This window comes from Cyphomyrmex costatus, unplaced genomic scaffold (assembly GCF_001594065.2).
Source record: "Cyphomyrmex costatus isolate MS0001 unplaced genomic scaffold, Ccosl1.0 scaffold449, whole genome shotgun sequence".
Taxonomy (NCBI): Eukaryota; Metazoa; Arthropoda; class Insecta; order Hymenoptera; family Formicidae; genus Cyphomyrmex; species Cyphomyrmex costatus.
In genome coordinates, this window is record NW_017278737.1 from 105,250 (window position 1) to 130,406 (window position 25,157).

General features: G+C 32.1%; 3 protein-coding genes across 5 annotated transcripts; 1 reads left to right on the forward strand and 2 right to left on the reverse strand.

The window, feature by feature from the left end:
* Window positions 1-2,320: 2,320 nt before the first annotated feature.
* On the reverse strand, window positions 2,321-3,288 carry NHP2 (NHP2 ribonucleoprotein). 2 transcript variants are annotated; one of them, XM_018544540.1, is made up of 4 exons: window positions 3,165-3,288; window positions 2,911-3,070; window positions 2,646-2,718; window positions 2,321-2,580 (listed from the first exon to the last, which is right to left on the reverse strand). In XM_018544540.1, exons 1-4 carry the CDS (start codon window positions 3,183-3,185, stop codon window positions 2,349-2,351), a joined length of 486 nt encoding a protein of 161 aa, XP_018400042.1. In that variant the 5' UTR covers window positions 3,186-3,288; the 3' UTR covers window positions 2,321-2,348. The 2 variants fall into 2 exon arrangements, with proteins under 2 accessions (XP_018400042.1, XP_018400043.1); XM_018544541.1 differs by having other exon boundaries at window positions 3,130-3,201.
* Window positions 3,289-3,693: 405 nt separating this feature from the next.
* Window positions 3,694-5,821, forward strand: LOC108777603 (RING finger protein 37). Of its 2 annotated transcripts, none has more exons than XM_018544533.1 (3): window positions 3,694-3,741; window positions 3,987-4,655; window positions 4,954-5,821. In XM_018544533.1, the coding sequence occupies exons 2-3, from the start codon at window positions 4,018-4,020 to the stop codon at window positions 5,801-5,803; spliced, it is 1,488 nt and encodes a 495-aa protein (XP_018400035.1). In that variant the 5' UTR covers window positions 3,694-3,741; window positions 3,987-4,017; the 3' UTR covers window positions 5,804-5,821. The 2 variants fall into 2 exon arrangements, with proteins under 2 accessions (XP_018400035.1, XP_018400036.1); XM_018544534.1 differs by lacking the exon at window positions 3,694-3,741 and adding an exon at window positions 3,890-3,917.
* A 1,468-nt stretch (window positions 5,822-7,289) lies between these two features.
* On the reverse strand, window positions 7,290-22,748 carry Vps13B (vacuolar protein sorting 13B). The gene is made up of 38 exons (XM_018544518.1): window positions 22,662-22,748; window positions 22,180-22,357; window positions 22,020-22,098; window positions 21,670-21,845; window positions 21,474-21,577; window positions 21,106-21,286; window positions 20,853-21,040; window positions 20,560-20,769; window positions 20,346-20,484; window positions 20,154-20,271; window positions 19,938-20,080; window positions 19,657-19,829; window positions 19,411-19,587; window positions 19,055-19,343; window positions 18,783-18,945; window positions 18,315-18,699; window positions 18,040-18,166; window positions 17,743-17,910; window positions 17,449-17,666; window positions 17,143-17,356; window positions 16,876-17,080; window positions 16,567-16,744; window positions 16,110-16,433; window positions 15,834-16,037; window positions 15,578-15,693; window positions 15,148-15,499; window positions 14,944-15,063; window positions 14,699-14,818; window positions 14,330-14,593; window positions 13,633-14,262; window positions 13,463-13,558; window positions 9,500-13,070; window positions 8,845-9,249; window positions 8,592-8,768; window positions 8,335-8,505; window positions 8,077-8,270; window positions 7,640-7,981; window positions 7,290-7,561 (listed from the first exon to the last, which is right to left on the reverse strand). The coding sequence occupies exons 1-38, from the start codon at window positions 22,746-22,748 to the stop codon at window positions 7,331-7,333; spliced, it is 11,217 nt and encodes a 3,738-aa protein (XP_018400020.1). The 3' UTR covers window positions 7,290-7,330.
* Window positions 22,749-25,157: the final 2,409 nt, after the last annotated feature.

Here is a 25,157-nt window from a genome sequence, read left to right on the forward strand (position 1 = left end):
AAAAAGTAAAAATTGATCTCGATTTAATAATTTACATATATTGCAACAAAAATCACGGAAATCTTTTAGAAAATATATTTAAAAAATTACGATTTCAAAAATTTGAGAAAAGTTACGAACTAGTCATTTTAATTACTTTGGTTCTAATGTTAATCAGATCATCCGTGTTTGCTTTTTGATTCATTACTCCTTGCGTTCATTTTGCATTCCTTTTTACGTGTTCCTATATGCCAACCATGTGTTATGTTTTAATTTTAATTTATAAATTGAGATAAACTATCAAATTCATAGATATATTAGTATACTTTTTCTTAATTTTTTCTTTTATGAGAAACAATAATCTTCTGATGAATGAAGTTCTAACATCAGGCACCAAATACCAAATGCTTCATTTTTCTAAACTCGCGTGTTCCTACATAATAATTGTTAATCACATAGCAAGATATATTTGTCTGTGATATTTTGTTTTTGTATGATTGGGAAAAAGAGTTTAACTCATTCCAATTTAATTGAGAAAGCGAAACAGGGCTTTTCGATCTCATGACGAATAAACATTTTATATGCTATATTGAGACTGCTCTAGATTAGAATTATGAATGCGCAGATTCTTTCTATCTATAAAAATAATATAACATTTTCTTTCTTTTCTTTATTTCTCATACTAATAGCTTTTACTCTGCGTATACATATAATTTTGGTTTTCTTTTTATATAGTTTTTTTTTATATCTTTCTCTTCTCATGAAGTACAAAGTATGAAAAAAATTAATAGAAAAATATTTAATTGTCTGGACAAATAAATTTAATAAAAATAAAAATAATTAATTTAATAATAATAAAATAGGGCTATGTGAACAAGGTCTTAATGCCAAGAAATTAATCTATTTTAATTAGAAATAACTTTTCAAAAACAAAAAATGGAAAACGTGAATGTGAATATCAAAATTTATTCATTTTTTGCTTGAAATCCTTTATAAAAGTGCTGCTTGAGTGGTCCAGAAATATAAAATAGATAAACGCATATTACGACATATTTGTGTTTGCATTACAATTTTAAATCTTCTTCCGAACTAGTACATTTCATATTAATTAATTTTTCCATCACTCTATATTTATAATTATCACACGACTTGCAATATTCTGCTATTACGCACGCTACTATGCATCTATGATCGAAAGAACATCCATGCAAATCCAAAGGAGAAATACAGGTTTTTATAGCTGTCGATGTAACGAGGACAAGTAACATTAGCTACTAAATACGACTTATATCCCGTAATTGTAAGAGAAAATTTAGTTCAGCGATATCTTAAGGTATATAAGAACGCGAGACGAAGACGCGAAGAACGTAGTTCGAAAACGATCGGCCGACAATCCACGATTATTAAATTTCGCACTTCCCTAATCGATCGAACTGTACTTCTCTGCGTTTCGATTCAATCTGTGCGCGCGAATGCGAATCGTCGTTCTACGCTCATCTACCTTGAGGGGTGATAATAGTCTTTTCACGATATGTAACATATATTTATACACAATACCACGCACTATTTTTGCGTACTGGCGTGATAAATATCTAGCAGATACGACTGTGTTATTTGTACGAATAATCTCATTCGAGGCACAGGATGTCCTTCCGCATCATTCATGAATAAATAGATTTCTTTACAATATGCTGCAACTATAATTCAGAATCACTTTACCATGCAGATAGACTTTTAAATAATTTTAATTATATGTCATGACTATAAAATTTTACGTTCTTTCATTAAAATGTGAACTATTTTGCATAACTATTATGATGCTGAGTAATCTACATTTTTTGAAGTAAATTTTTTTAATGTATGTTTTTAGATATTTATATTTTAATATGTAAAATATTTTGTAAACTTCGTATTGTGTGAAGAATTATAACATCAAATTAAACTTGAATAACTGCCTTGAAAGATATAATTATTCAATGTAAATTAAAATCTCAATTATCTGCGCAATTATTATCTTAATTATTTTATCTTACCACATTAGTAAAATACTCTCAAGTATTAATATATATCTAAAATAGGGAATTTATGTATAAAAACATTTTTTACTAATCTATAATCTTAAATAATAAAATCTTGTGAATAATAGAATATTAAGAATTATTTTTTTACAATCTTTATACACAAATAAAATTATCATTAATATGACAGTTAGAATTTCAATTATAAATATTTTCTCATATTGTATAACTGTTTTTGAATAACATTAAAATTTAAAGCTGTTATATATATATATATATATATATATACACATATGCATATAATAAAATATCATAAATGCTTATTATAAACATATTTATTTTATTAGAAATCTATAAAGGCGAAGAAAGTGTTTTCATTGTAGCTTTAATTTCATCATAGAGTTCCTTATAGTCAGGATGTTCCTTTATGAGTACCATAAGACAACCTCGTTTCATACTCATCGCTGTACCAATATCCATTCTTGATGGAATAAAACAGTAGGGAATGTTTTTGTCTTCACATACAATTGGTAAGTGGCACATAATATCTATGGGGTGTACATCTCCAGCAAAGACAACCAAACTAAAATAAGAAATTACGTAATATCTCAACATACAATATTCAATAGGGTAAATAATAAGGCTTACCCTGTTTCACCTTTACGAAGATGTTTCTGTACGTCCTTTAAACCATTACGCAAATAAGTTTTATGTTTGGATGCTATATAAAATAAATAAAAATTGTTCACATATAATTGCTCATGTCTAAATATTTATCTTAATAGATATACTTTGTACAATAAAATTACTTAAATTATTTTATTGTATACTATAAAGTATATATATTATGAATTATGAAGTTATTGTTGTAAAAAATATTGACATTATTAAATAATATCGAAGTAACACTCACCTTTCTTTATACATTTATAAATCTTTTTGGTTAACTTCTTTGGTGCCATGGGTTTGGAAATAGCATTCACAAATCGTAGCTTTTCTTCATAACTAATTTCTGGAACATCGATGTTTTCGTTCTTCACCACGCTACAATCGATCTCCATTTTAACAGTTTCCTGCATATTTTGTAATACGTTTAATTAAAAGAAAGAATAATGCACGTGTTTCAACGTACTATCGTATGCTATCGTAAACAATTTTTCACCGTACGCGTCCAATAAGCGGCGCCATATTGAGAGTTAGACACTAAGGCCGGTATTCATAGTCAGTTCTTAAGCCCATTCTACATTGGTCGTATCGTAGACGTTGCAGGTCACAAATTTGTTGCAACCAGGCTGCGTTCGGAAACATCACCCGAGTGCCTCAGTGTATCGTCTTATCCTCGTTTAACATGGGTGAACAACAAGGATAAGACGATACACAGAGGTACTCGGGTGATGTTTCCGAACGCAGGCCAGGAAGTAAGATATAAGGAGACTGACTCCACTCTGTAAAATCAAAGTGGACTCATTTTAGGTTTCGAGTTCAGTTTCCGATTCTCGACACTCGCAGCGCTCGTGAATTTAGTAGTGTTGCGCATAAATGAGTGCGAATGAGAAATGATCATTTCTCTTACTCGCACTCAAACACTACTAAATTCACGAGCGCTGCGAGTGTCGAGAATCGGAAACTGAACTCGAAACCTAAAATGGTTCCATATTTTGTAGACTGGCGAGACTGAGTCACAGTATTGAGTGGAGTCTCCTTATATCTTCCTTCATGGATAGAACATAACAAAGAAGAACACGTGAGTACTATGTAGTAATATCTCACTAATACATAATGTGAATGAAAAATGATAAAGAAAAGTTGTGATATTCGTAGATAGATATATATATATATATATATATACACCTGATCATCACATCTGATCTATCTGATTGTATTTACTACATTGAAAATTCATGTTATTTAAATTTGAACGTATGTATGATGCTGTCGGTGATTTGTTTGTGATAATTGATTGAACGGATGCATTTTATAATATTGTAGATATCATCAGTGATCTACAAATAAACGAAAGATGCTTCTGAATTTTTGTGATCCTCGCTTACGTCCAGAAATTAAATGTAGTGCTATCAGCACGGATGGGCATGAAGTGACCAATTTGATAAATGGTTCCTATAAAGGATATTTGGCATATTCCTGCATCAAGCCACCCATTCATATAGATATCACGTTTCTTTGCAACGTGTGTATCAATCATGTATTAATTTGGCCATCCGTCGGGTCACAAAAGTCGTCGGGCTTTCAGCTTTCTCTTAAGAATACCAATGATGATAACACTCCATATACCTGTGTGTCTAATGGATGCCTGAGTTCTCATGATGCTGGTTTGTTGTTTTACTCGAGTGACATTGACCCTACAGGGATCCCCACGCCACCAAATTTCTTGAGATGTTGTATTAAAGTTTCTAAAGGATCTGTAACAACTAAGTATGTTCATGTTTTACGTATAACAATATATAAAACAGAGAACTCAGTACCAGCATTGGGAAAAGTTCAAGTATGGGGAACAGTATCCCCACGTTGTGGGAAAGATATTACAGCAAGTGTACATGTTTTATGGGCTGAACAACGAGTTTCCTCAACATTGCCTGTAACTGCATCAAAAGCATATGTGAATACTGTTTCTGTAGATACCAAAGAGAAAGATAATAGGTACATATATATAAATTAGAAATTATATTGCTTATTTGCAATAATGTAATTAAAAAAAGAATAGAAACATAAAGGAAAAAAGAAAAACATTTTTTTAAAATATACATTTTTATTCCTTTACAATCATTTTTTGTATCAAACTTGTATTTCAAAGTTAAAATCACAAAATTTTAATAATTTAAAACATATCATTTTCTGGAAATCTTGTTTTTTGACTTATGTTGTAGCAAGTGATATAATTATATAATAAGTTACATAATATTAACTATTAATATAAATATTTTTTATACATATGCAGATTGAAGAATAATACAACCATTGATATTCCTGAAAGCTTCCTAGATCCTATCACTTGGGAAATAATGACTCAGCCAATTATATTACCTTGTGGACAAATAATAGATCTAACCACATTAGAGAAACATGAAGAGAATGAAGCAACTTGGGGTAGATCGTTATCAGATCCATTCACAGGCTTGGGATTTAACGATGAACGTAGACCAGTCATGGCATCTGCACTTAAGTCAAGAATTGACAAGTTTTTAATGGACAATAGCAATCAGAACGAAATAAAGAATATGCCAAGAGTCTTAGGCCGCGATCCAACTTCAGCTATAGCAGGAAATAGGAGAATAATTGAAATACCAAAATGTGTATTAAATAGAAATTTAAAAAGAACTGCCGAAGATATTAAATCGAATACATACAAGCAGACAACAAGTAACAATTCGCAGTCTACGAAAAAATATTACCATAAATTACCTATAGCAGTTATGCCCAAACGACCTGCCATTACTATAATGAAACCAAGACAGCTCACAAATGTTTCAACTTTCTCCAAATTAACTCATAACAATTCTCAAAATCATAAGGATGATGAATTAGTTGATGATAATTTCTTAGATAGCAATTTAAAGACTCAATTATCCAACATGAAACGCTTTACCACACCAGAAAAAGTAGAATTACATAAAATATGTAATAAATGTGAATGTTGTATTAACAGTATTTTTTATAGACTTCCATGTAAACATGTAGTATGTAGACAAATATTATTATCTATTAAAAATAACCGGTGTAAATCTTGTGGATTTTCATATAAATCATGCGAGATTGAACGAATTTATGACAATATTTTAAATGAATAGAGAAAAAGAGAGAGAGAGAGAGGGAAATGTTTATAAATCAATCACGTTTGTAACTCAATTTTTTAAGTATTTAGTTTATGCCAGATTTTGTTAACGGTATGTAAAATATATTATTATAATACATTAAATCGCGTTAGATCAATATTACATAATTTATGACAATTTCGAGCGATAGAATTAGTTTGCAATATTTTGGCACATCCAACATAACTTGTATTCATGTACAGTTATGCTGTCATTATATATATATAAGTGTATATGTACAATTATATGTATAAGTAATGTATGTAAAGTTAATTTTTTGTATCGTTCAAATGGTATGTGATAAGTTGGAAATAAAGGTAATTTTCTTAATTTGTGTGTATGGTCCTGAATTTTTTTTAAATAAGTAACATTATTATAAATATTTTACATAATTTATATACTTTGTTTAGTTCATATGCTAAAAAAAAATTTATATATTATAAATTAGTAACATACAGAGTGTTTTACAACATGGGTCCCACTTTAGCAGCAGATGGAAGGTTTTAATGAAACAGTTTTTAATGAAAAAAAAAATATAAACATGTATTTGACCTTGTTTTAGAGTTATAGTTATTTTTGTATTTCAGTAATGTGTGCAATTGTTTGTCTTTGTAGAAAATGTTCATAATGGCTACCTTCTGTATTTATCTATACTTATAAATAATGCTCGCGATATGTGCTAGATATTTCCTAATTTTATTGATTTCATATATTTTGAGTGTACTTAATTCAGTTTGTTCTCTTGCTGGAGCACTTAATAATTCATTAAATTGATGTGAGTTTTGAAAGTAATTATGAATAAATTCAAATCTTTCTCAAGAAATATAGTAAACATTCTTTTGATATATGGACTTGCCGAATGTAATTCATTCGAAGCAAAACGTTTATACGCGGATCGTATTTTATAAATAGATATTTACTAGATAAAATAGTTCTAAAATTACATGAACGCCTACGAGATACAAGTTTGTTTAAAAAGCAAATATCAGATAGCAATGTTAGAACTGTAATCATTTCGAACATCTCTTAAATAGCTGCATATTACTGGAGTACAAAAATGACTATAGTAAACTCTAAAACAAAGTCAAATTAAGATACATATTTATATTCTTTTTCATTGTTTTTGTGTCCCCTGTTCATTGCTAGAATGTGATCCATATGTTATAAAGTATTCTGTATATTTCTTATATACAAAACAAAAATGCCAGTCGTGCAAATATATTTTAATAAAAGTGAAGATGGGCATTTGAATACAAACATTTTGAGATCTTAATTATGTTTACGTTGGAATTTTGGGAATTACTTTCTTTTTAATTATAATACTGTTTGCGCGTATTATAATATTACTGCTTCATAAACTTGGAACATTATTTTAAAAAGTAAGATGCACATCAATATTCAAAAGACTATTAAGTTTGAATTCATTTGTTTTGACATACAGTAATATTTGGAATATCTTCTCAGTCATTGTACTTAATTATAATCGTCTGAAGATACGCTTGATTATAAAACGGTGAAACCAGAACCTTGATTTTGTCGCTTGGCAACGTTGAATAGCGATAATAAATAATTACGAGTGTCTGGGCAAACGTAAAACGTAAGTGTATGTTCTGGGTGTGGGGATGTTCTCTCAAAGGTATCAGACTGTTTATCGCTATTAGTTGATACACTGGCCAAACCAGTGCTGCTTGTCCGCACATATTCCTCAACTCGTGCTCTCATTTCTTGATTCATCTTAAAAAAAGAAAAAAAGAAAAACATTATAAAACCTATTATATTTATTTTGATTTGTTCGTGGATTCAGTATTTTACCTCATGTTCAGCTGGTGATAATGGTCTGCTCAATTGTATTGCTGTTGGTGGACAATATAAGCATAACATCGTCGATTCCGAAATATGATCGACGCTTGTCAGTTCTTTCAGCGAAAATATCCGTTCTACACTGTCCTCCGCCATATTAACGAGTAATAAAGCTTGTCGTGTGAGGACGAGCGTCACTGCGCGATTACTGCCCTGATGAATCACATAGTCTGCGCTGGTTACGTGAAGGATACTGTCGTGACTATGATCGAGTAAAGGTGATAAGCGCCAGGTATACCGTACAGATGTGCTATTATTGCCAGTAGTGTACTGCACAATTGGTCTCTGACGTGGCTGCAAAAACAGGAAAATTATTATGAAAGAGTAAAATGTAAAACTATAGAAATATAGTTTCACATTTTACTCATCACATTTTATATATCTATTACCGTGGGTAATGAATTCCATCCAGCTCCCTGCAGTAATCCTTGACCTGTAAGAGCAACTAACTCCGCGGCACCACTCAATGGTTTAGTAACGACGCCAACTAAGCCGAGTCCGACTCCGGTAACCAAACTTTTAGTCGTCGCTTCGCCTGACCATACTTGCTGCAAAGGATGATGTGCCAAACCCGCCACAGCCGCTGATTAACAATTAACATTTAGTTACTGCATTCTCTGAAAAACATTTTTTAAGCAATTACTAACCAAGCAGACTCATTCCAAGACCAGTTAAGCCTTGATAAAGTCCTTGTGCCATGCCTTGTGGACGCATTCTGCGTGACTCTTCTTGTCGCTGAAGGTGTTCTTCGTCTAATGTTAGTCGATCCAAGTTTCGTGCGACACTAGACGCCAATTTCGTCACGGAATTTACTGTACCTGTATACACAAAGCGAAATATAAATTGTTTATTAAGGAACAAATAATAAATATAAATAAGAAATAAATATTAATAGTTTGCATACCTGCTGTAACGTGTTTCATTAGACTGGCTGATCCGTGTGTAATTCCAACGATAAAACCCCATGGACCTTGTAATAGTCCTTGGAATGGTAGTGAAACAAAGTCTCTAAGACCGGATCCAAGTGCTTGCGCCAAACCTCCCGGTGATCCAAGTATCTCTAATGATCCAACTACCCAACCTGATAAATGAATAATGATCGTTACTTAGTTTGTTATTATATCAAATTAATAATGTATAAATAATATTATACTAACCTGCTCCGAATATAGCGCCAGATAAATAATGCATGGTAAGTGCATTGCCAAGCCTGTAAGGAGTGGTCAGTAAATTTTTTCTTTCGAAGGTACCGAAGTACAGTGGGGAGTGATCTAAAGCAACGTAGAGTCGCATAGAAGTGTGAACGCTCAACAAAATTGATAGCGGTTCTATTACAAAGTTTTGCAATCTTAGTGGCTTGCTTAAGATTTTTGAATCAATCATGATATACTCTGGTATGTACATTGCGTTCAATGCAGCTATTGTTTGCATCTTTTTAAGATTGTCACCCAGAACCAATCGCGGTGGTATCATCGAAGTCGTGTAATCTAATAATTGCGTTATGTACGTGTCTTCAATGTATGCACTAATAGGTGCAATCTTCATGCGATATTCCTTTGATGCTGCAACAGAAAAAATATATCTACTATTAATAATGAAATAAATAACATATATATATTTCTATCATTGATATGACTTCTTTATAGAATTAAGCGTTATTACATAACTAGCATTAAAATTCAGCTCAGTTTACAGTCCTTTGACTTTATTATTTAAATTTAAATAACATTTATCTGCTTAAAAACATTTTTGTTATCCAAATATTTCTTTTTTATTAAATAATGTAATTTTGTGTAAATATAAAATATATACCTATCATATTTTCGTTTATTTCCCAAACATATTCGATGACTATTAAAGAATCTTGTTTGATCTTCTCCATATTCGTCATTAAACAATTATTGCTATAAAATGCCATCTCTCTGTTTGGTAATGGATTTTGATTTATTAATACTACGGGAAAATCGAAACCTCCCTGATCGAATAATTGATTATCTAACTGCAAGTCGCCTATGTAACAATTGAGATTAATAAATCGGGCTTTTGAATTTACAGTCATGACTAAGTCTGTCATAGATAGGCTGGCGACTTCGATCCTTTGCGCATTTTCATTGATATCATGAAGAATAACGATAGTGCAAGCACGTAGGTAAACAATTGCAGAGCCTTCCTTCGAATCAGTTGAATTAGTATCATCAGTAGATTTCAACTGATCTTCATTAGTGCAAGTTTTGATATCTGTCACCTTCGGAACTAATTGCTTTGAATTGCTCAAGGGCATTTGTTCCGTCGTCAAAATATCTTCTTGGGCCGAGAAGAAGCTCGTTAACGACGTTGAACTACTCGAACTTTGTACGTACAATAACAGCTTATCTTCTTCTAATCTTTTCAATAAAGGAGGATTATTGTATATGATGTCGTGATCCTTCGCTGTGTTTTTTTTTCGTAATAATCTGCTCCTAATGTCTTGAGCAGATATTTCAATTTGGGAGATAGGCACGATGCTTATGTGAGTGGTGTAGCAGCGATTATGCATTATAAGCTTTACATCACCATACGAAGGTAATCGCAGATATTGATCTATTGGTGTAAATGATAACGCGGACAGATTTATGCCTCTCGACCACTTTAAATTTGCCTTCCCTACTGCTTCATCGTTTTGCGCGGTAGAAAATAACACATTCGACGTGCTCGGTACCGCAGTGTCGGGTAGTCTGTTACTGACACAGGGAAGAGAATAGTGGGACGTTGCTCCACTGTCAACTTCGCATATCCATGCGAAATGAACACTATCCGATAATATCTCATTCCCTTTTTCATCGGCCTGTCCCAGCAAGATCTTGAAGCCGCAGGCGTTCTCGATTAACAGTTGCGGATGATCGTCGCTGTGTATCACGACGAACGTGCTGCCTTTGTCTTCCTGCGTTGTCACGATGACCGGCATGGTGGAGGAACCATTTGGAATCACGACGGATTTACGGCTCATAGTTTGGTCCACTCTGATCGGGCAGGACCACTTGTGACCAAGACTAAGAGATATGTACAAAACGAGCGGCTCGACGTTACTCTCTGTGTACAACGTATACCATTGCACGATCGGTGTACCTTGTCTCTGATCCTCAGATGGTGAGATATTTAGACTATAGGGAGTAAGGTCATGGGGCAACTGGAGATTCCGTGCTTCCTCGTGCACTGCGAGCGTGGCCACGCACAATTCTTGAGGTGTCAGATTCGCGATCACATGGCTGCTTGTGATTCGCACCAGACGCATATCCTCGTGCATCGAAGAACCGATGTTTAGGATAGACACACTCATACCGCAATCCACGAATGTCTTGATGTTTCCCTCCACTGGCACGAGACCGCAGATTCGAGGCATGTAGAAGCTCTGGCTCCAGTCGGGTCGCGCCAATTGCAACGTTTGAGATGTGTAATATGTATCACCGATTCCTACACCCACGTGAAAGGTGCTCTCCAATTTGGGCGGCGTGACTATGCCGTAGTGAGGAATCTGACAGAGCTCTGTATCCTCCGATACCAATGAGATATGACAGCCTAGCGAATTCATTACAAAACACCAAGGCTGTAGTTCTAGCAGCAGCGTACTAGAGACCAATCCTGCATCCTGATATTTCACTTGTACATGCGTCTGTGGCTGTTCTGCAGATATCCACTCTTCGGTGTCATCTCCTTGGAAAGGCCATTTTACTTGATCTTTTCTATCCTTGAGTTCTCGCAGAATTTTATCGATATCTTCGACCTCGGGTCTTCGGAAAAATTTCCGTTGATCCACGGAGCTATACGAAAGCGGCACATAAGGATTTGACGCGGAGACTCCAGATTCTAATTGAAATGTTAGTTGGTGGAAGTGCTCGAATGTACCGGGACAGTACAGCTGTTGACATTCGCCACGACCGTTCACCATTGTACTAGATGACATCTTCAGAGACGGTGTTTCCATCTGTACTCTTGCCGGTACTGGTAAATGCGATCTGATCATGTAGAGGGGACTCAGTACTGCAAGGATTTTTATTTTGTCTTGTATCATCTGCGTTACAATCCGTACCCAAATACTCAAAAATTGACCGCGTTCTTGTAGAGGTACTTTGACGAGCCACGGTTGACCCCATTTAATATTCGGTTGCAATGGAATGTCCCCGGTCCAAGATAAATGCGTTAAATTGGTGAAACGTAGTCGCATAGCCATTTTTTTGTTATTCTCGAGCATAATAGATGATGGAAAACTCTTGCCCGATATGGGATATACTTCCTTAGAGACTGTTACCTTAGAGCCAACCTCTTCCTCGTATTTTACTAATCTCATTTCGAAATTATCTATTAGTTGATTGGAAATTACGAGTTGCCCCGAGAATGTTACGAGCTTCTGTGTAGCAGAAAGTGACGTAACGTTTACGAAGATCACCGTACCAGTCATTGAATTATTGAATTCTATCACTTGGACTCCATCCTTGTTAACGGGAAAAGGCCGGCTCCATATCCAGGCGTTCTCCTCGATCGATATCCTTATCGTCTGATTGCCAATCTGTCTCCAAGAATAAAAATTACATTGCCTGCTCTCGAGAAGTATGCTATCTCCAGTACCACTTTGACCAAAACGTATAGATATATTGCTATCGTTGGCTATTACATAACGCGTTAGGACAATCACGCTCTTTTCCTCTTCGTCGAAAGATGCTAGCCACAAACGAGTAGAAACTGCAAGAGTGTGAGTTATTGCTGGTCCCAATTTCAATGTAAACGGGTTGCAAGTTAATGACGAGTCTATCTTTTCCGACAACGATAGCTGAAATCTTCCTTCCAGAGCATCCAGCACTTCCTGCATAGTTAAATGACTATAATCCAATACATGTACGCTTAAATTGCCACCGATGTCGAATAATATGGAATCGTCCATCCATTTGTTAAACACTAGAACAGCTCCTTTCTGTTCCACGGACATGAAACATTGTATCTCGGGAATTTTTCCATTTAGAGTATACTTGTCCAATGGTGGCGGCAAATTATTATATACACTTGTATCGATATGATTGTACAGAGATACATGAAGAACGCCGATATTTAAAGCGATCTGAACATTCGGTATTAATAAGGGATTAAAGTAAGAGTCAATGCGCAAGCAGGCAGCGAGAGCACGAGCGGAAACGATGCTTTTTGAGAGCGGTCGTTTACCGTTTGACAGAATAACTACACGCCATACGCAAGCTACTGCTCGTGCCGGTGCTTTTTCCGGCAAATCCAATCGATAAGAATCCGTTTCCGATAAATAAAAATCGGCGTAACGCTGATACGACATGTGACTATCACTCCAATATTCGAGAACGCAGGGAATTTTGTCAATGTAAGTATCATCAGCATCCACTGCCTATAACAGAAAGAATTAAGAGGATAAAAATACAACCTTGACTAAAAATATTAGGCAATTTATTATCCGTTATTTTTAACATTTTAATTAAAAAATTCATTTGTTATGAATTATCCTTTATTTTAAGAATCTTTTAAACTTGCATATCATTTCGATAATTAATAGGATATACTATACAGGTAAAAGATTTGAAATCAATAAAAAAAAATTAAATGCTTGATATCTTTGGTCAAGATTGTGCTGTTCCGCGGCTTGAAATAAGAAAAATTTGTATCTTTAAACATTTTTTAACAAAAATAAAAAAATTATATTTTTAGACATAAAACATTTGTCTTTTTGTATTCAAACTAAATACTGATATTATTCGCTTGATACCGAGCATTCTTACTTACTTCAAATGGAACAGGAGATATATGTATTCTTGTTAACATACGCGATTGCGGATATCTCCAAGCCATAGCTTGCTGAGGATAAACAAAAAATACCACCTGTAAAAAAGAAAAAGGATTAAGACTTTGATTTCCACGCATTTTATTTATGACTTTTATGTAATCTAACTAACTTGATACGGAAAAGGTAACTCATCTGCGGTGCCATCAACGAATTGGAATGCACCCGCCTTTAGGTCATCTTTGTAGTGTTGTTCAGTCAATAGCACAATTTGCTTTTCGTTTTTATTTTCACTCGTAGATACCAAAGCGAGCTCGCTTAAGAGTAACTGGCAGTCTTGCATAACCATTTTCATAATTTTTATTTGATCCGGTCCGAAATCGAGATACAGACTCTCACTATCTGCTTGTATTTGTATTTGTGGAATGATTTCGCTATTGTATGAAGACTCCCAAAGTAAACAAGTTGTTACATTGCAACACCATGGATTTAATAACACTTTGATATTCCCGTTTAAGATAGCAGATACAATAAAAGAATCTATGGACAGATTTGAATATATCCTGTCTGGTCTGAGAAGTGTCAACAAGTTTCCATTTAACGATGCTAAACTGATAATAATTTCTGCTCCAGCGTCAGTCTTTAAAGATAATACAATTTGTCTGGTATTTAAATGTAGATCAGGTACACTAAATTTCTTCGATTTTGTCAACGATGCTAAATTTTGAGAATCCATATGTGTCATCTCCTGTTCGTCTGTAGATACTTCCGTAATATTGTTATCAATAAAACACGATAATAGCTAAAATATAGGTACAATGTAGAACTATTGAACACATAAATATGTTATACATTCTTCGTTAAGTTACCTTATTTCGTATATTATAGAGTTGATTGAGCCGAGATAAAGAAAGATGTACTTTTGTCGGTCGTCCCATTTCAATAAAAAACTGACGGTTTTTGCCTAAAATCATTTCAGATTTTACTGTCACAAAAGAAGGCGGGATACCCGTATCTGGATGTGGATCACCATGCTTTGTTTCTATCACATAAATTTTGAAATCTTTTTCAGTCGGTATTGCGTTTAGATTTTGTGCATTACCAAGCGCTGTTGTTATATCGAAACAAGATATCTACAAATTGTACAATTGAAATAAAATATATAAAAACTAGTAATAAATCACATTAATATTAAATAACATATTAATTTTTTATGAATAAATAATAACAATGCATACTTGTATTTTTTTAGATAAATGTTGCTGAGAAAAATAAATATTTGGCTGATTGATCATTAAATAAAGTAAGGGCTGTTTTACATTATTATTATCGTCTTCACCGTCAGTTTTATGTATATCCTGTGAAAACAATTATTATATTTATATTACAAAAAAATTAGATAATGTTAAAATTATAATTAAATATATTAATTCTAATTAAATAATTGGATTAATTATTTTATTTGAAATTAATTATTACTCACTACATTATCCTCTAAATCAACAAACGTACTCTGGACTTCATACAGGATAAATGTTATTTTTCCACAATTTACTAAAAATTCAAACGGTGGAAGTATCATAGTTTCAGCTGTAGGTCTTCCCTAACATAACAAAATCATTATTTTTAATATAACTCTTCTGAACTCAAAATCATAAACCGCTATTTACATGCATCAAAAACTTACAATTATTGTTGAATGTATGCTGGACATTTCAAAATCGACACCACTGTCTTTTGTAAAATCAATATCTGAATCATCTGATGTTTGTTTTAACCAGCTAGTAGGCTTAATGCTTTGAGATCCTGAAGGAAGTCTTTGAGTTATATTATTAGAACTATTTTTATCATCTATCCTTTCGAAACTTCCAGATAGTAATGTTATAAATTCATTGTTGAGCGCCGATATTAACTTAATTTGATCTAAATTTATTGTCAATTCTATGTCTGTAATACAATTTACTTCAACAGCACTCCCGCATACTATTGTGTCTCCTTTAAATGTGACAGCTGGGGCAATAATTAAGCAAAGATCAAATCTAGGATTAAATATTAAAATTAAAATACAATTAATTATCAAATTAATTTGTACACATTCATTGTATCAATTGCATTACTTTGTTAATACTGGAGATGTTGAAAAGTATGGATCTAGGCTACTACCATTTCCGAGCTTATTCCACTCCAATGCTGGATTTTCGTTCATTGTATACAAGTACGATTGAGACATTCTCTGAAAACAATAATGCATCACTTTAATTAATCTAATCAATTTACACAATATTAATGTTTTAAAAAAAATTTTATTTTTTAGGTAATGTCTACAATATTTTATTAAGAATTTTTTAAAAAGAAAATGATTTTATAGTAAACCTTATTAATGCTTAGCTGATAATTCTTCCATGTGGTAGTATATGCACACACTCCTTTAACACTAATTTGATACTGACGATCTTCTACAGCCGAACCTGGTACGTTTAATATATTTGCTCGAGCAGCCAATTGATATATATCAGTTCGCAATGGAATTCTACAAATTGGATTTTCTGCATCCGGCGTAATGCGAATCCCGTCCAACTATATAATATATAATATCCACGTAAATATTATATTGCTAACAAAATTATATAAAAAGTAAAATAGTTTTACCTGAAGCATCAATAAATCATGTTGCAATTTATTCATATCAGTGAAAGCTGGCATCATAAGACGAAAACCTTTAAATTCCAAATGTATCAATGGCAATAATTCATTATTTAAGTTGGTTATACCAACTAATGGTGCCATGTTTTTCTTAGGGATAGATTCTGCACTTTTCTCAATAGATAAACCAAGGCACGTAAAAGGTTTCACCAATTGAACATATTTGCTAATTACACTTATTGGTAAGATTATATCGACCATTTGCATTTTAATAAATATTTCAGAAATGTAGCCATTCGTAGATAACGTAGAATCAAGCAGCAATTCTTTCTAGATATTTGAATATCAGAATTTTTATCAATTTTAAAAGTAAATAGATGATATCAATATTCTACATTATAATTTAAGTAAGAATATGAATAATTATAAGTAATTAAGTATAATAATTAAATATTTATTTTACCTTTTGAGGCTTGTAACGTTTATGAGTACCCCAACGTGTGTATACATTTCCAGATTTCGCACGAGTAAGTGTAAAACTTACAAAACCAGAATCTTCACCTTTCTCCAAATTATCTTCCCTTCCGCAGAGTACCAGCCCAGCATATTCACCAACATCCCAGTTTAATGCATGTGGACCTCTATTAAATCACAATATAAATGTAACAATTAAACAATCATTGCACATAATAGGAATGTTTTTCAAAATATTTCTTATTAAGAGTTTATATAGCATATATATATATATAAACATTTATAGAAATGAATTTACCTAACGTAGTGAAATATCGTGGCTGTTGTAATTTTATTTTTTAATTGCATATAAACCGATTGCAAATCTAATGATGTTATAATATCTTCCAGTTCTAACATTAATTTTAAAGAAGACGTGTCTTCTCGTCCCATAATGTATAATTTAACTGCTACCTTTGTTATAGTCCACTGAATCCAAGCCGTAACAACTAAACCATCTTTTTCTGTAAAACTTGGATATTAATAACAAACACATAAATACAACAAATAAATACATTCCGCTTACCATGTCCTAGATCATCTTTCGATGTAGACATAGTAGAATTGGTAGTATCTTCTTGATACATTATTTGAGTTGGAGTGGACGGAGTTTGAGGTATAGCAGGAAGAACAATTTGCATTTCGTTGCTCTGTGGTACGATTACGTTGTCTTTCCGAGAACCGTATAAAGTTTGTAATATTTTTATGATATTTAAAACTATATTGCTCATAAAAATAACCTGAGATACATAGATGTGAAATTTATATTCGTTTTAATACAAATTTTGTTGCATTAGATATATATAAAGCGAGAATAAACAAAAATAAATACCTGATCCTCCGAAAATGAAATAATGATAGGCGAATTATCAATATGTACACAAACACTCAGAGCAGTAAGTGTATTTAATTCAGTCGCAGCTGTCTTAGTTGTAAGAGCTACTGTAGCATTTAACGTAACTTTCCTTATAAAATTCTTTTGTATCTGCTGTTGCAATGTGTAACAATGAAAATCGATAAGACTCAATGTCCATGGAAAACTTTGCATTTCTGAAATAATAATAAATTGAAATAGTTTTTATTGTAAAACAATAATTTTTTTTTGCAAATTATAAAATAAACTTACGATATGTCCATATAGATTCTGGTAATTTAGCAGGGAGATTTTGTAGATATGGACTCAATATCTCAGCATTCAGATTAGATGAGTGAATGAAAAGACTCGGTAGTTTTATTATCATTATTTGTAGATTTTGATTTTCTGTGAAAGCTCTATCTTTAGCTTGTTCTATGCCTTGTAATAAATTTTATTAATTATTATTATAAATTGTTTTGATAGTTATCAAAAAGCAATAATGAGATTATGAACAAATTAAAAATAATTTATTTTCTACATTATCTGGCATATAATTAGAATATTTACCATCAGATCCGATACCACTCATTGTGTTAGACGGAATATATATTATAATATGTCCTATATAACCATTCAGCACAAGACTACACCACCACGAATACAATTCTGCTAATCTGACCAGTATTTCCGATTTCTGTAAGTTCTACGCTACTTATTTCTATCTTTAATGCATATAATATGTTTGTTTTGTAAAGAGTTTTTTCTTATCAATTTAAACAGTAATCAAACTATATAAATACAATCGTGATGTGATAAATAATAATTGTAAATAATCGTAATACCTGTTGTTCTCCTTCCGTTTTAAATTCACTTTTCTTTTGTATTTCATCATTTCGTAGTGTTTTCGATTTTTCTGTCACAGCTGATCTTTTTTTTTCTTTATCCGATGAACTATGCACGCTTTCATGTAGACTCGGAAATGTCTTTTTTCGCGTGCCTGTATCAGATGATGTACCTTCAGTAATCAATTGTTGGCTATCTGAACGCAATACATATACATTTCCCGATTTGTGGTAAGTAGCACGATACTCCAGCCATTCAAAAAAAAGTGGGTCTAGGGAAGCTCTAATTTCAGAAATTTTAAACGAAACAAGAGATGGGTGTGTTTGTGTTTCGATACTTTTAGGAAATTGTACTACAATAGACATCAACGGTACATTTCCATCGCTAAAAATATAAATATCCAATTAGTCAAAATTTTCCGAATACATTATCTAAACTATACATTATTAATATACATATATGCAAACCTGTTATCACGATTTTCTGGACCCGAAAGAATAAAAGCTTGTTGAGAATCATTGAATGCAAATATTTTTATAGAACTTATATTGACTTCGTTCGATATTGTAACTGAAGACGATACATTCTTGCAATTTATATTTTCTAAGCATAATTCTAAGTACACTGGACCTGTAATGTGTATGAAGAAATTTTTTATAGCATATATATATATTTTTTATGAAATAAAAACTTAAAATTTTTATAAAATGATAAAATATAGTATTTAATACTCGCATACATTTCTCTTGACACGCATCATTAAAAAGAGTAGAACAAATAAGTGGATTCGTTGTATCTGCAGGATTAAAAACGGAAGTCATTATAGCCGCAGCAGCCATTAATTTTGCTTTAGTTCCCGTGATAGTAACACTATCTGATTGAAAAAAATATGATTTTTTAATCATATCTATATCTCGCCAATATTGAGGATACAATAATATTTTTGAAGAAGCTTCCACCGAATAAGGCATTACTATAGAAGTGTCGCAACTTTTCGTTAAGTGAAGTTGACTTTTCACTCCAATCACCTATAAGTATTGCAATATCAATCATGGTCGTGTATGTGATAAATATTGTGCATAAAACTTTGCTCACTTGTACATCGGTAACCGCATGGCACTGAATAAACATTTCTGGTGACAGTTCTGTTAATTTTGATGCACAAGATACGAGTCTAAAGGGATACATAGGCTGTACTATAGTGGCAATTGCTTCATCACATTCAATGCTTACAAAAAGATCGTCTGTTAAAGCTGGAGGTAATGGTGTAATCTAGAAAGAGACATTATTTATAAATCTCTAAAATAATTAACAAAAAAAAGGGTATAAGAGATATCTTACTCGAGTTTCGATAATTTTACGTTGTCGTGGCACTCCAATGACACAATGGTCTGCTAATTGTAGCTGTAGTGACGCTCTTTTTAATATAAATTTTGTTTCTATCATTGATACGTTTTCCCTAAGTGCTTCATATTCTTCCAGCGTAACAGGAGGCAATTCATCGATAAGAGGATCTAAAATTCAAATTTAGATATAGCGCATCTACTTACAATTTTTATTTAATATAAGATTAGTAGTTAAACCAAAATGCATTTGGACTAGACACACGTTACTGTATTTACCTGATTTCATTACAAGATAAGGATTATAATCGTATTTTGCGGCAGCTTGTTTGATGGTATCAATACGATGAAAAATACCGGAACATAATCTGATTGTCAAATCTCCAGTTACATATCTTATTACTCTGCGTTCCTGAAAATTGCTACAAAAGGTAAGTTGTTTATAGGAATTCTTTTATTTTTTTATGTCTAATTATTTTAAGATTTTTCAAACACCTGTATTCAAAATTTGAACCAAATTCGAGTAATTTTTCAGGCGTTATGTCATCAGGTAATTCTACATAATAAACATAATCCATCACAAACGCTGGACATCTTTCTAATAATTTGTCAACTAAAAAGAATATAAGTTTTATTATTTCCTATGTATAAGGCATGTATACATGTTTCAAACAAATTATATTATACCCGAAATTGTCGTCAAGTGATGATCTATTCCTTGCTTATAATCTCTTTTTTTCCCTTTATTTTCCGCAGCTTCTTTGTCGAATAATGAATCTTTCAAGTGATCAGTATTCAAGTTCCCAGCTGTTACGTAAAGAGGTGGCTATAATAATAATTTATTTCTCAGATATTCCATCTAATTGTATACTTTTCTGACAATAATAATTAATTACATTACCTGTACACCATCAGCAACTTCTACATGTCCACAGCTGCACGTTCCTCGTGGATAAAGTTGTACGCACGCCACTCCAACTTGGAAAGTTGTCATTGCAATTCCTTGAATTAAAGTATCTATCACAACTCCGTCTAACCGAAGCGATAAAAAAGATTTGTACCTAAGTTTTCGAGATTTATAAAATAATTGCTCTTTGACACTTTCAACAGTCTGTAAAAATGCATAACATTAAGTCTTTTATTTCCATTAGAACAGGAACGGTTTTTATTAAAGTATATTACATTTAATGTTACCTTAAATGTTAAAGTAGCATCATCTATATAAACACCTAAATGTACAGTATGACCAGAATATGCCATTTGTTGCTCAGCAGACCAATTATTGTCCCAGTCAACAGGTAGAACAGATGACACTATATCCCAAGCCCAACCACCCCATCCAACTACATCTGTGGAAGTTCCTGCTACCTGATTTGTATCATCTGAAATGTTAATATTATATATTTCCAAAATAAATATTTCAGGCAGTATTTAAATAATATTAAACCTTGTGCAACATCCTCTCTCTCATCCACTGTAATGGAGGATTTTTCCTTTATTGGTGGAAATTGCTTTGTTTGTAACGCCATTACTAAGGCAATTAATCTTAGGAGCATCGGTATTTGTTGTTCAGTTATACTAAATTCCATTTTCTCACAATGAAGATCAAGTCTCGTAATAGATGCTCTCTTTAAAGTGTTGTTATGATAATTTATAATCATTCGGATTGTCATTGAACATCGATACAAAACAGGATCCTATAATATTAATATTTATGCAAAATATCAAAATACGCGATATCTTTTCAATACAAGATATTTTTCTTATGTCTTTAAGATATCTCAAGATAAATGTAAAAATACATTTCAGAAATACCTGATATATCTCTATCTTTCCTGATGCATCCATTTTATCTAAGCACAATGTCAAGTCTTGTATTGTAATAATTTTCCTAAGCATCACTTCATGAGTGTTGACCTCTAAACATTAATTAAATTTATTAAAATACTTTAATTATAAGCGTAATTGTAAGATAATTTTGGCTTTGTAATTATGTATAAAAAATATATACCGGTAAACGCTGGTTCCCATTTATTGTCGACAGTTTGCATACTTAAAAATCTGACATTTATGCTAAGAACAATATCTTCTTCCACATATTTTAAGATGAGATTGTTGCAATGAATGGTGATATTATTAATAACTTTTGTAACTATACTCTTTATATATCCAGGCGGAGCTTCTTCTCTGTAATGAAAAATTGAGTGTCATTGTACATATATGTTTTATGATACTAAAATAAATATTAATAACTGTCAGACAAATAAATAAAAATATAGTTAATAAATAATACTAATAATTATCAACAATAACTATACAATAAAATTTCATACAACTTAAATTGTGAAAGACAATACTTACTGTACCATCTCCTTCTTCTTTTGTAACGTTGTTGTATTGGTTTCTGTGATATTTTCATCTTTTAATTTTAAAATGCATTCTATAAAAGAGATATGGGTAGTATATCAATATATCTCTAAAAAATATTTCTAATTTATTAAATGATATTATTACTATCTACCTATAGTATTAATGGTAACAACTATTGGTTCAGACGTAATTTTTACCCAAGGAACATGTATCAACAATTCGTGTATATGGCCACTAACAAAAACGAATGGAAGATTCAGTTGTTCCTCCAATACCTCTAATCGTAGATCCAGATTTTGAAAGGACGCATCTCCACCCCACAAAGATACCTGAAAGAAACGTTTCTTTGTCTAAAATATCTTGAAGAATTATTTTCTTTAACAATAATATCATTAAGTATGTTTGCTTAATATATTATTAATTCGATATTTTGAAACAAGCTATCAAAACTTTGTGTTTGGAGACAACACAATTATTTTATTCACATTTATTTAACCATACATTCCCTTCTTTTATTTCAAATTATTGCTCATGAATAAAAGAAAATGTGAAAGTAAATTTAAAAAATATAATTTCCAATAAAATTAATTATAAATCTAGCAATAATTTTCTATGTATGTATATCTATTTTACCTGTGATTGTTCTGGCTTAAAATTTTTTACATATTTTTCTACATAGCTGAGAATTACTGGTGTTATGTAGGATTCCAATTTAAACATCGTGCTTGGTAGAGAATATGTAGCATATTTTTATAATTCCTTTAATTAAAAATACCATCAATTATCTTATCAAGAACTCCTTCTTTGCTTTTTCATAATAATGACATATTATCTGATTTATATCATTTCTTTCTGTTCAATCAAGTATCAGGTAACAATTTAAAATAAATATTATATATTTTGATATAGACATGTAGATTTGTCTGAAAATTGTAAAATAAATTCTGTTTAAGTTACATATAGATCATTGTGTAATATTAGATTATAGATAAAAACTAATGATATTGTTCATATTATTATATAACGTCTAACATAAAGAAAACTTAAAAAGAATTTTGTATATTTAAAAAAATTATGTCTAACAAAAAAGATAAAGATATAAAAAAAAAATTGAGTAACAACTGCATTATTTTTAGTGTAATATATCAACGAGAAACAATTTATAGAAATGTCAGTCATACGAGAGACATGACTGAATTTGTAGAAAAATTTTACCGGCGTAAAATTGATAGGAAATATATTTTATTATCAATGTTATCGTTTACTCATACGGTAATCACACGTGAAGGAATATTGGGTTAAATGGAATCATCGTGTGAAGCTTCGAAGAAAACAAATTTATTCGCAATCGAGACACTCTCAACGGATGAAGCGGATGGAGACGTCTCGTTTACAATGCAGTTCAGGACGCGGTTACAAAATATCAAAGCGTGATATATACGGAGAATCTCACAGCTGATTCGTACCTGCCAAACAGCGAGCGACTCCAGCAAAGACACGTCACGAAACTATTACTACTGTGCTATTACACGAGCCCGTTTCGCGCCACGAACGCAACGGGCGCTGTGACAGCATCGATTCTGTCCGCCGGACGCAAAACTCTCGAAATTTGAAATTATTTAGCCTCAGTCGTAGAGCTATCTTGCGATCCGGTCACGCATACGACTTCCGCTAACCTCAATATACCATTTGTGTCCAAGGCAAGTGTCCCAGACACAAACCGCCTCAGCATTGATGTGAAGTTACATACGGAGTGTGCGCGCGTTATATGTAAATATTTATCTATTATGACTGCACGCTCCGGATACGTTCCGATATTCACTACCAGTACTGAAACTATACAGTATACGTTACGTGCGCTATAGATTTTCAGTACTGGCACATTGGCGAATAACAAAGATGTACTGATACCTGTGTCATACCGTTATCTGTGTCGCTTGTTAGAAGGCACGCAATAAGTACTTATAGTTTTCAAAATTGAAACGCTTGGAATTCCTGTTTTACACCAGATTTGTTGTTGATCTGACTATTATTTTCTCCTTCATATTGTTACTTGATTATACCATACAATCGACAATTGAAAAATGTTTAACGTCGGTAATGACGGTAATGTTGGTAATTAAACGATATTGATAATTACAGATAAGATAATCAGCTACTTTACCGACATTGTATATTTTATAAAAAATAATTTAAATTCTAAAAAATCGAGGTATAATTTTTTAAATAATTTTATTTTGATAAAATTATTACCAAAACATAAATGTAAATTGTCATAAAAATATTTATATAAAGCATGTCAGTACGTTTTTTTTTTCGATCGCAGTTCCACCATTTGCTATTTGCTAGCAACAACAAGAAGTTGGCAAATCAATCTATAGAGCATTTCACGTTATGACGTCATGCAGCAAGATGGCCGAATACTAGAGGACAAGGTTGCGTTCCGTTTCAGGCATATGCGCGCATTTTAGATAGTGAGCGTCACGTATACTATAGGGGAATGCGCGCATATGCGTGAAACGGAACGCAGCCCAAGTGTATACAGAAACCTTATGGGAAGATAGCTTATTTTTAAAATAACTCCGTAAGGAAGGGTTTTTCGAAAAAGTGCCAAGTTATAAAATAGTTTTATTTTTTTGAAAGCTGTTAAATAAAATAATAATTTCGACATAAAAAAAATGATTGAAAATTTTTATGTCTTAAATGTTCATTAAATAGCTTTCAAAAAAATAAAACTATTTTATAACTTGGCAATTTTTCGAAAAACCCCTTCCTTACAAATTTATTTTGAAAATAAGCTACCGTCCCATAAGATTACTTATATATGCTTGTCCTCCAGTATTCGGCCATCTTGCCGTATGACGTCATAACGTGAAATGCTCTATTCTATTCTATGTCTATGGATAAAATATGTTTACTATTTTAATAATTTTGTCTGAAAAAATACTCTACGATATTCGTTTATTTATGTTCGTCTCGCTTTGTACGCATAATTTCCGATTGAAGAGGAATTAAGCAAGATGATTGTCAGAATTAAGCAAATCATATCCGTATAGTTGTGTAATTATACATATATATTATTAAGATCTTTTATTAATACGTTGACATTCACGACTTCTTTTTGCAATA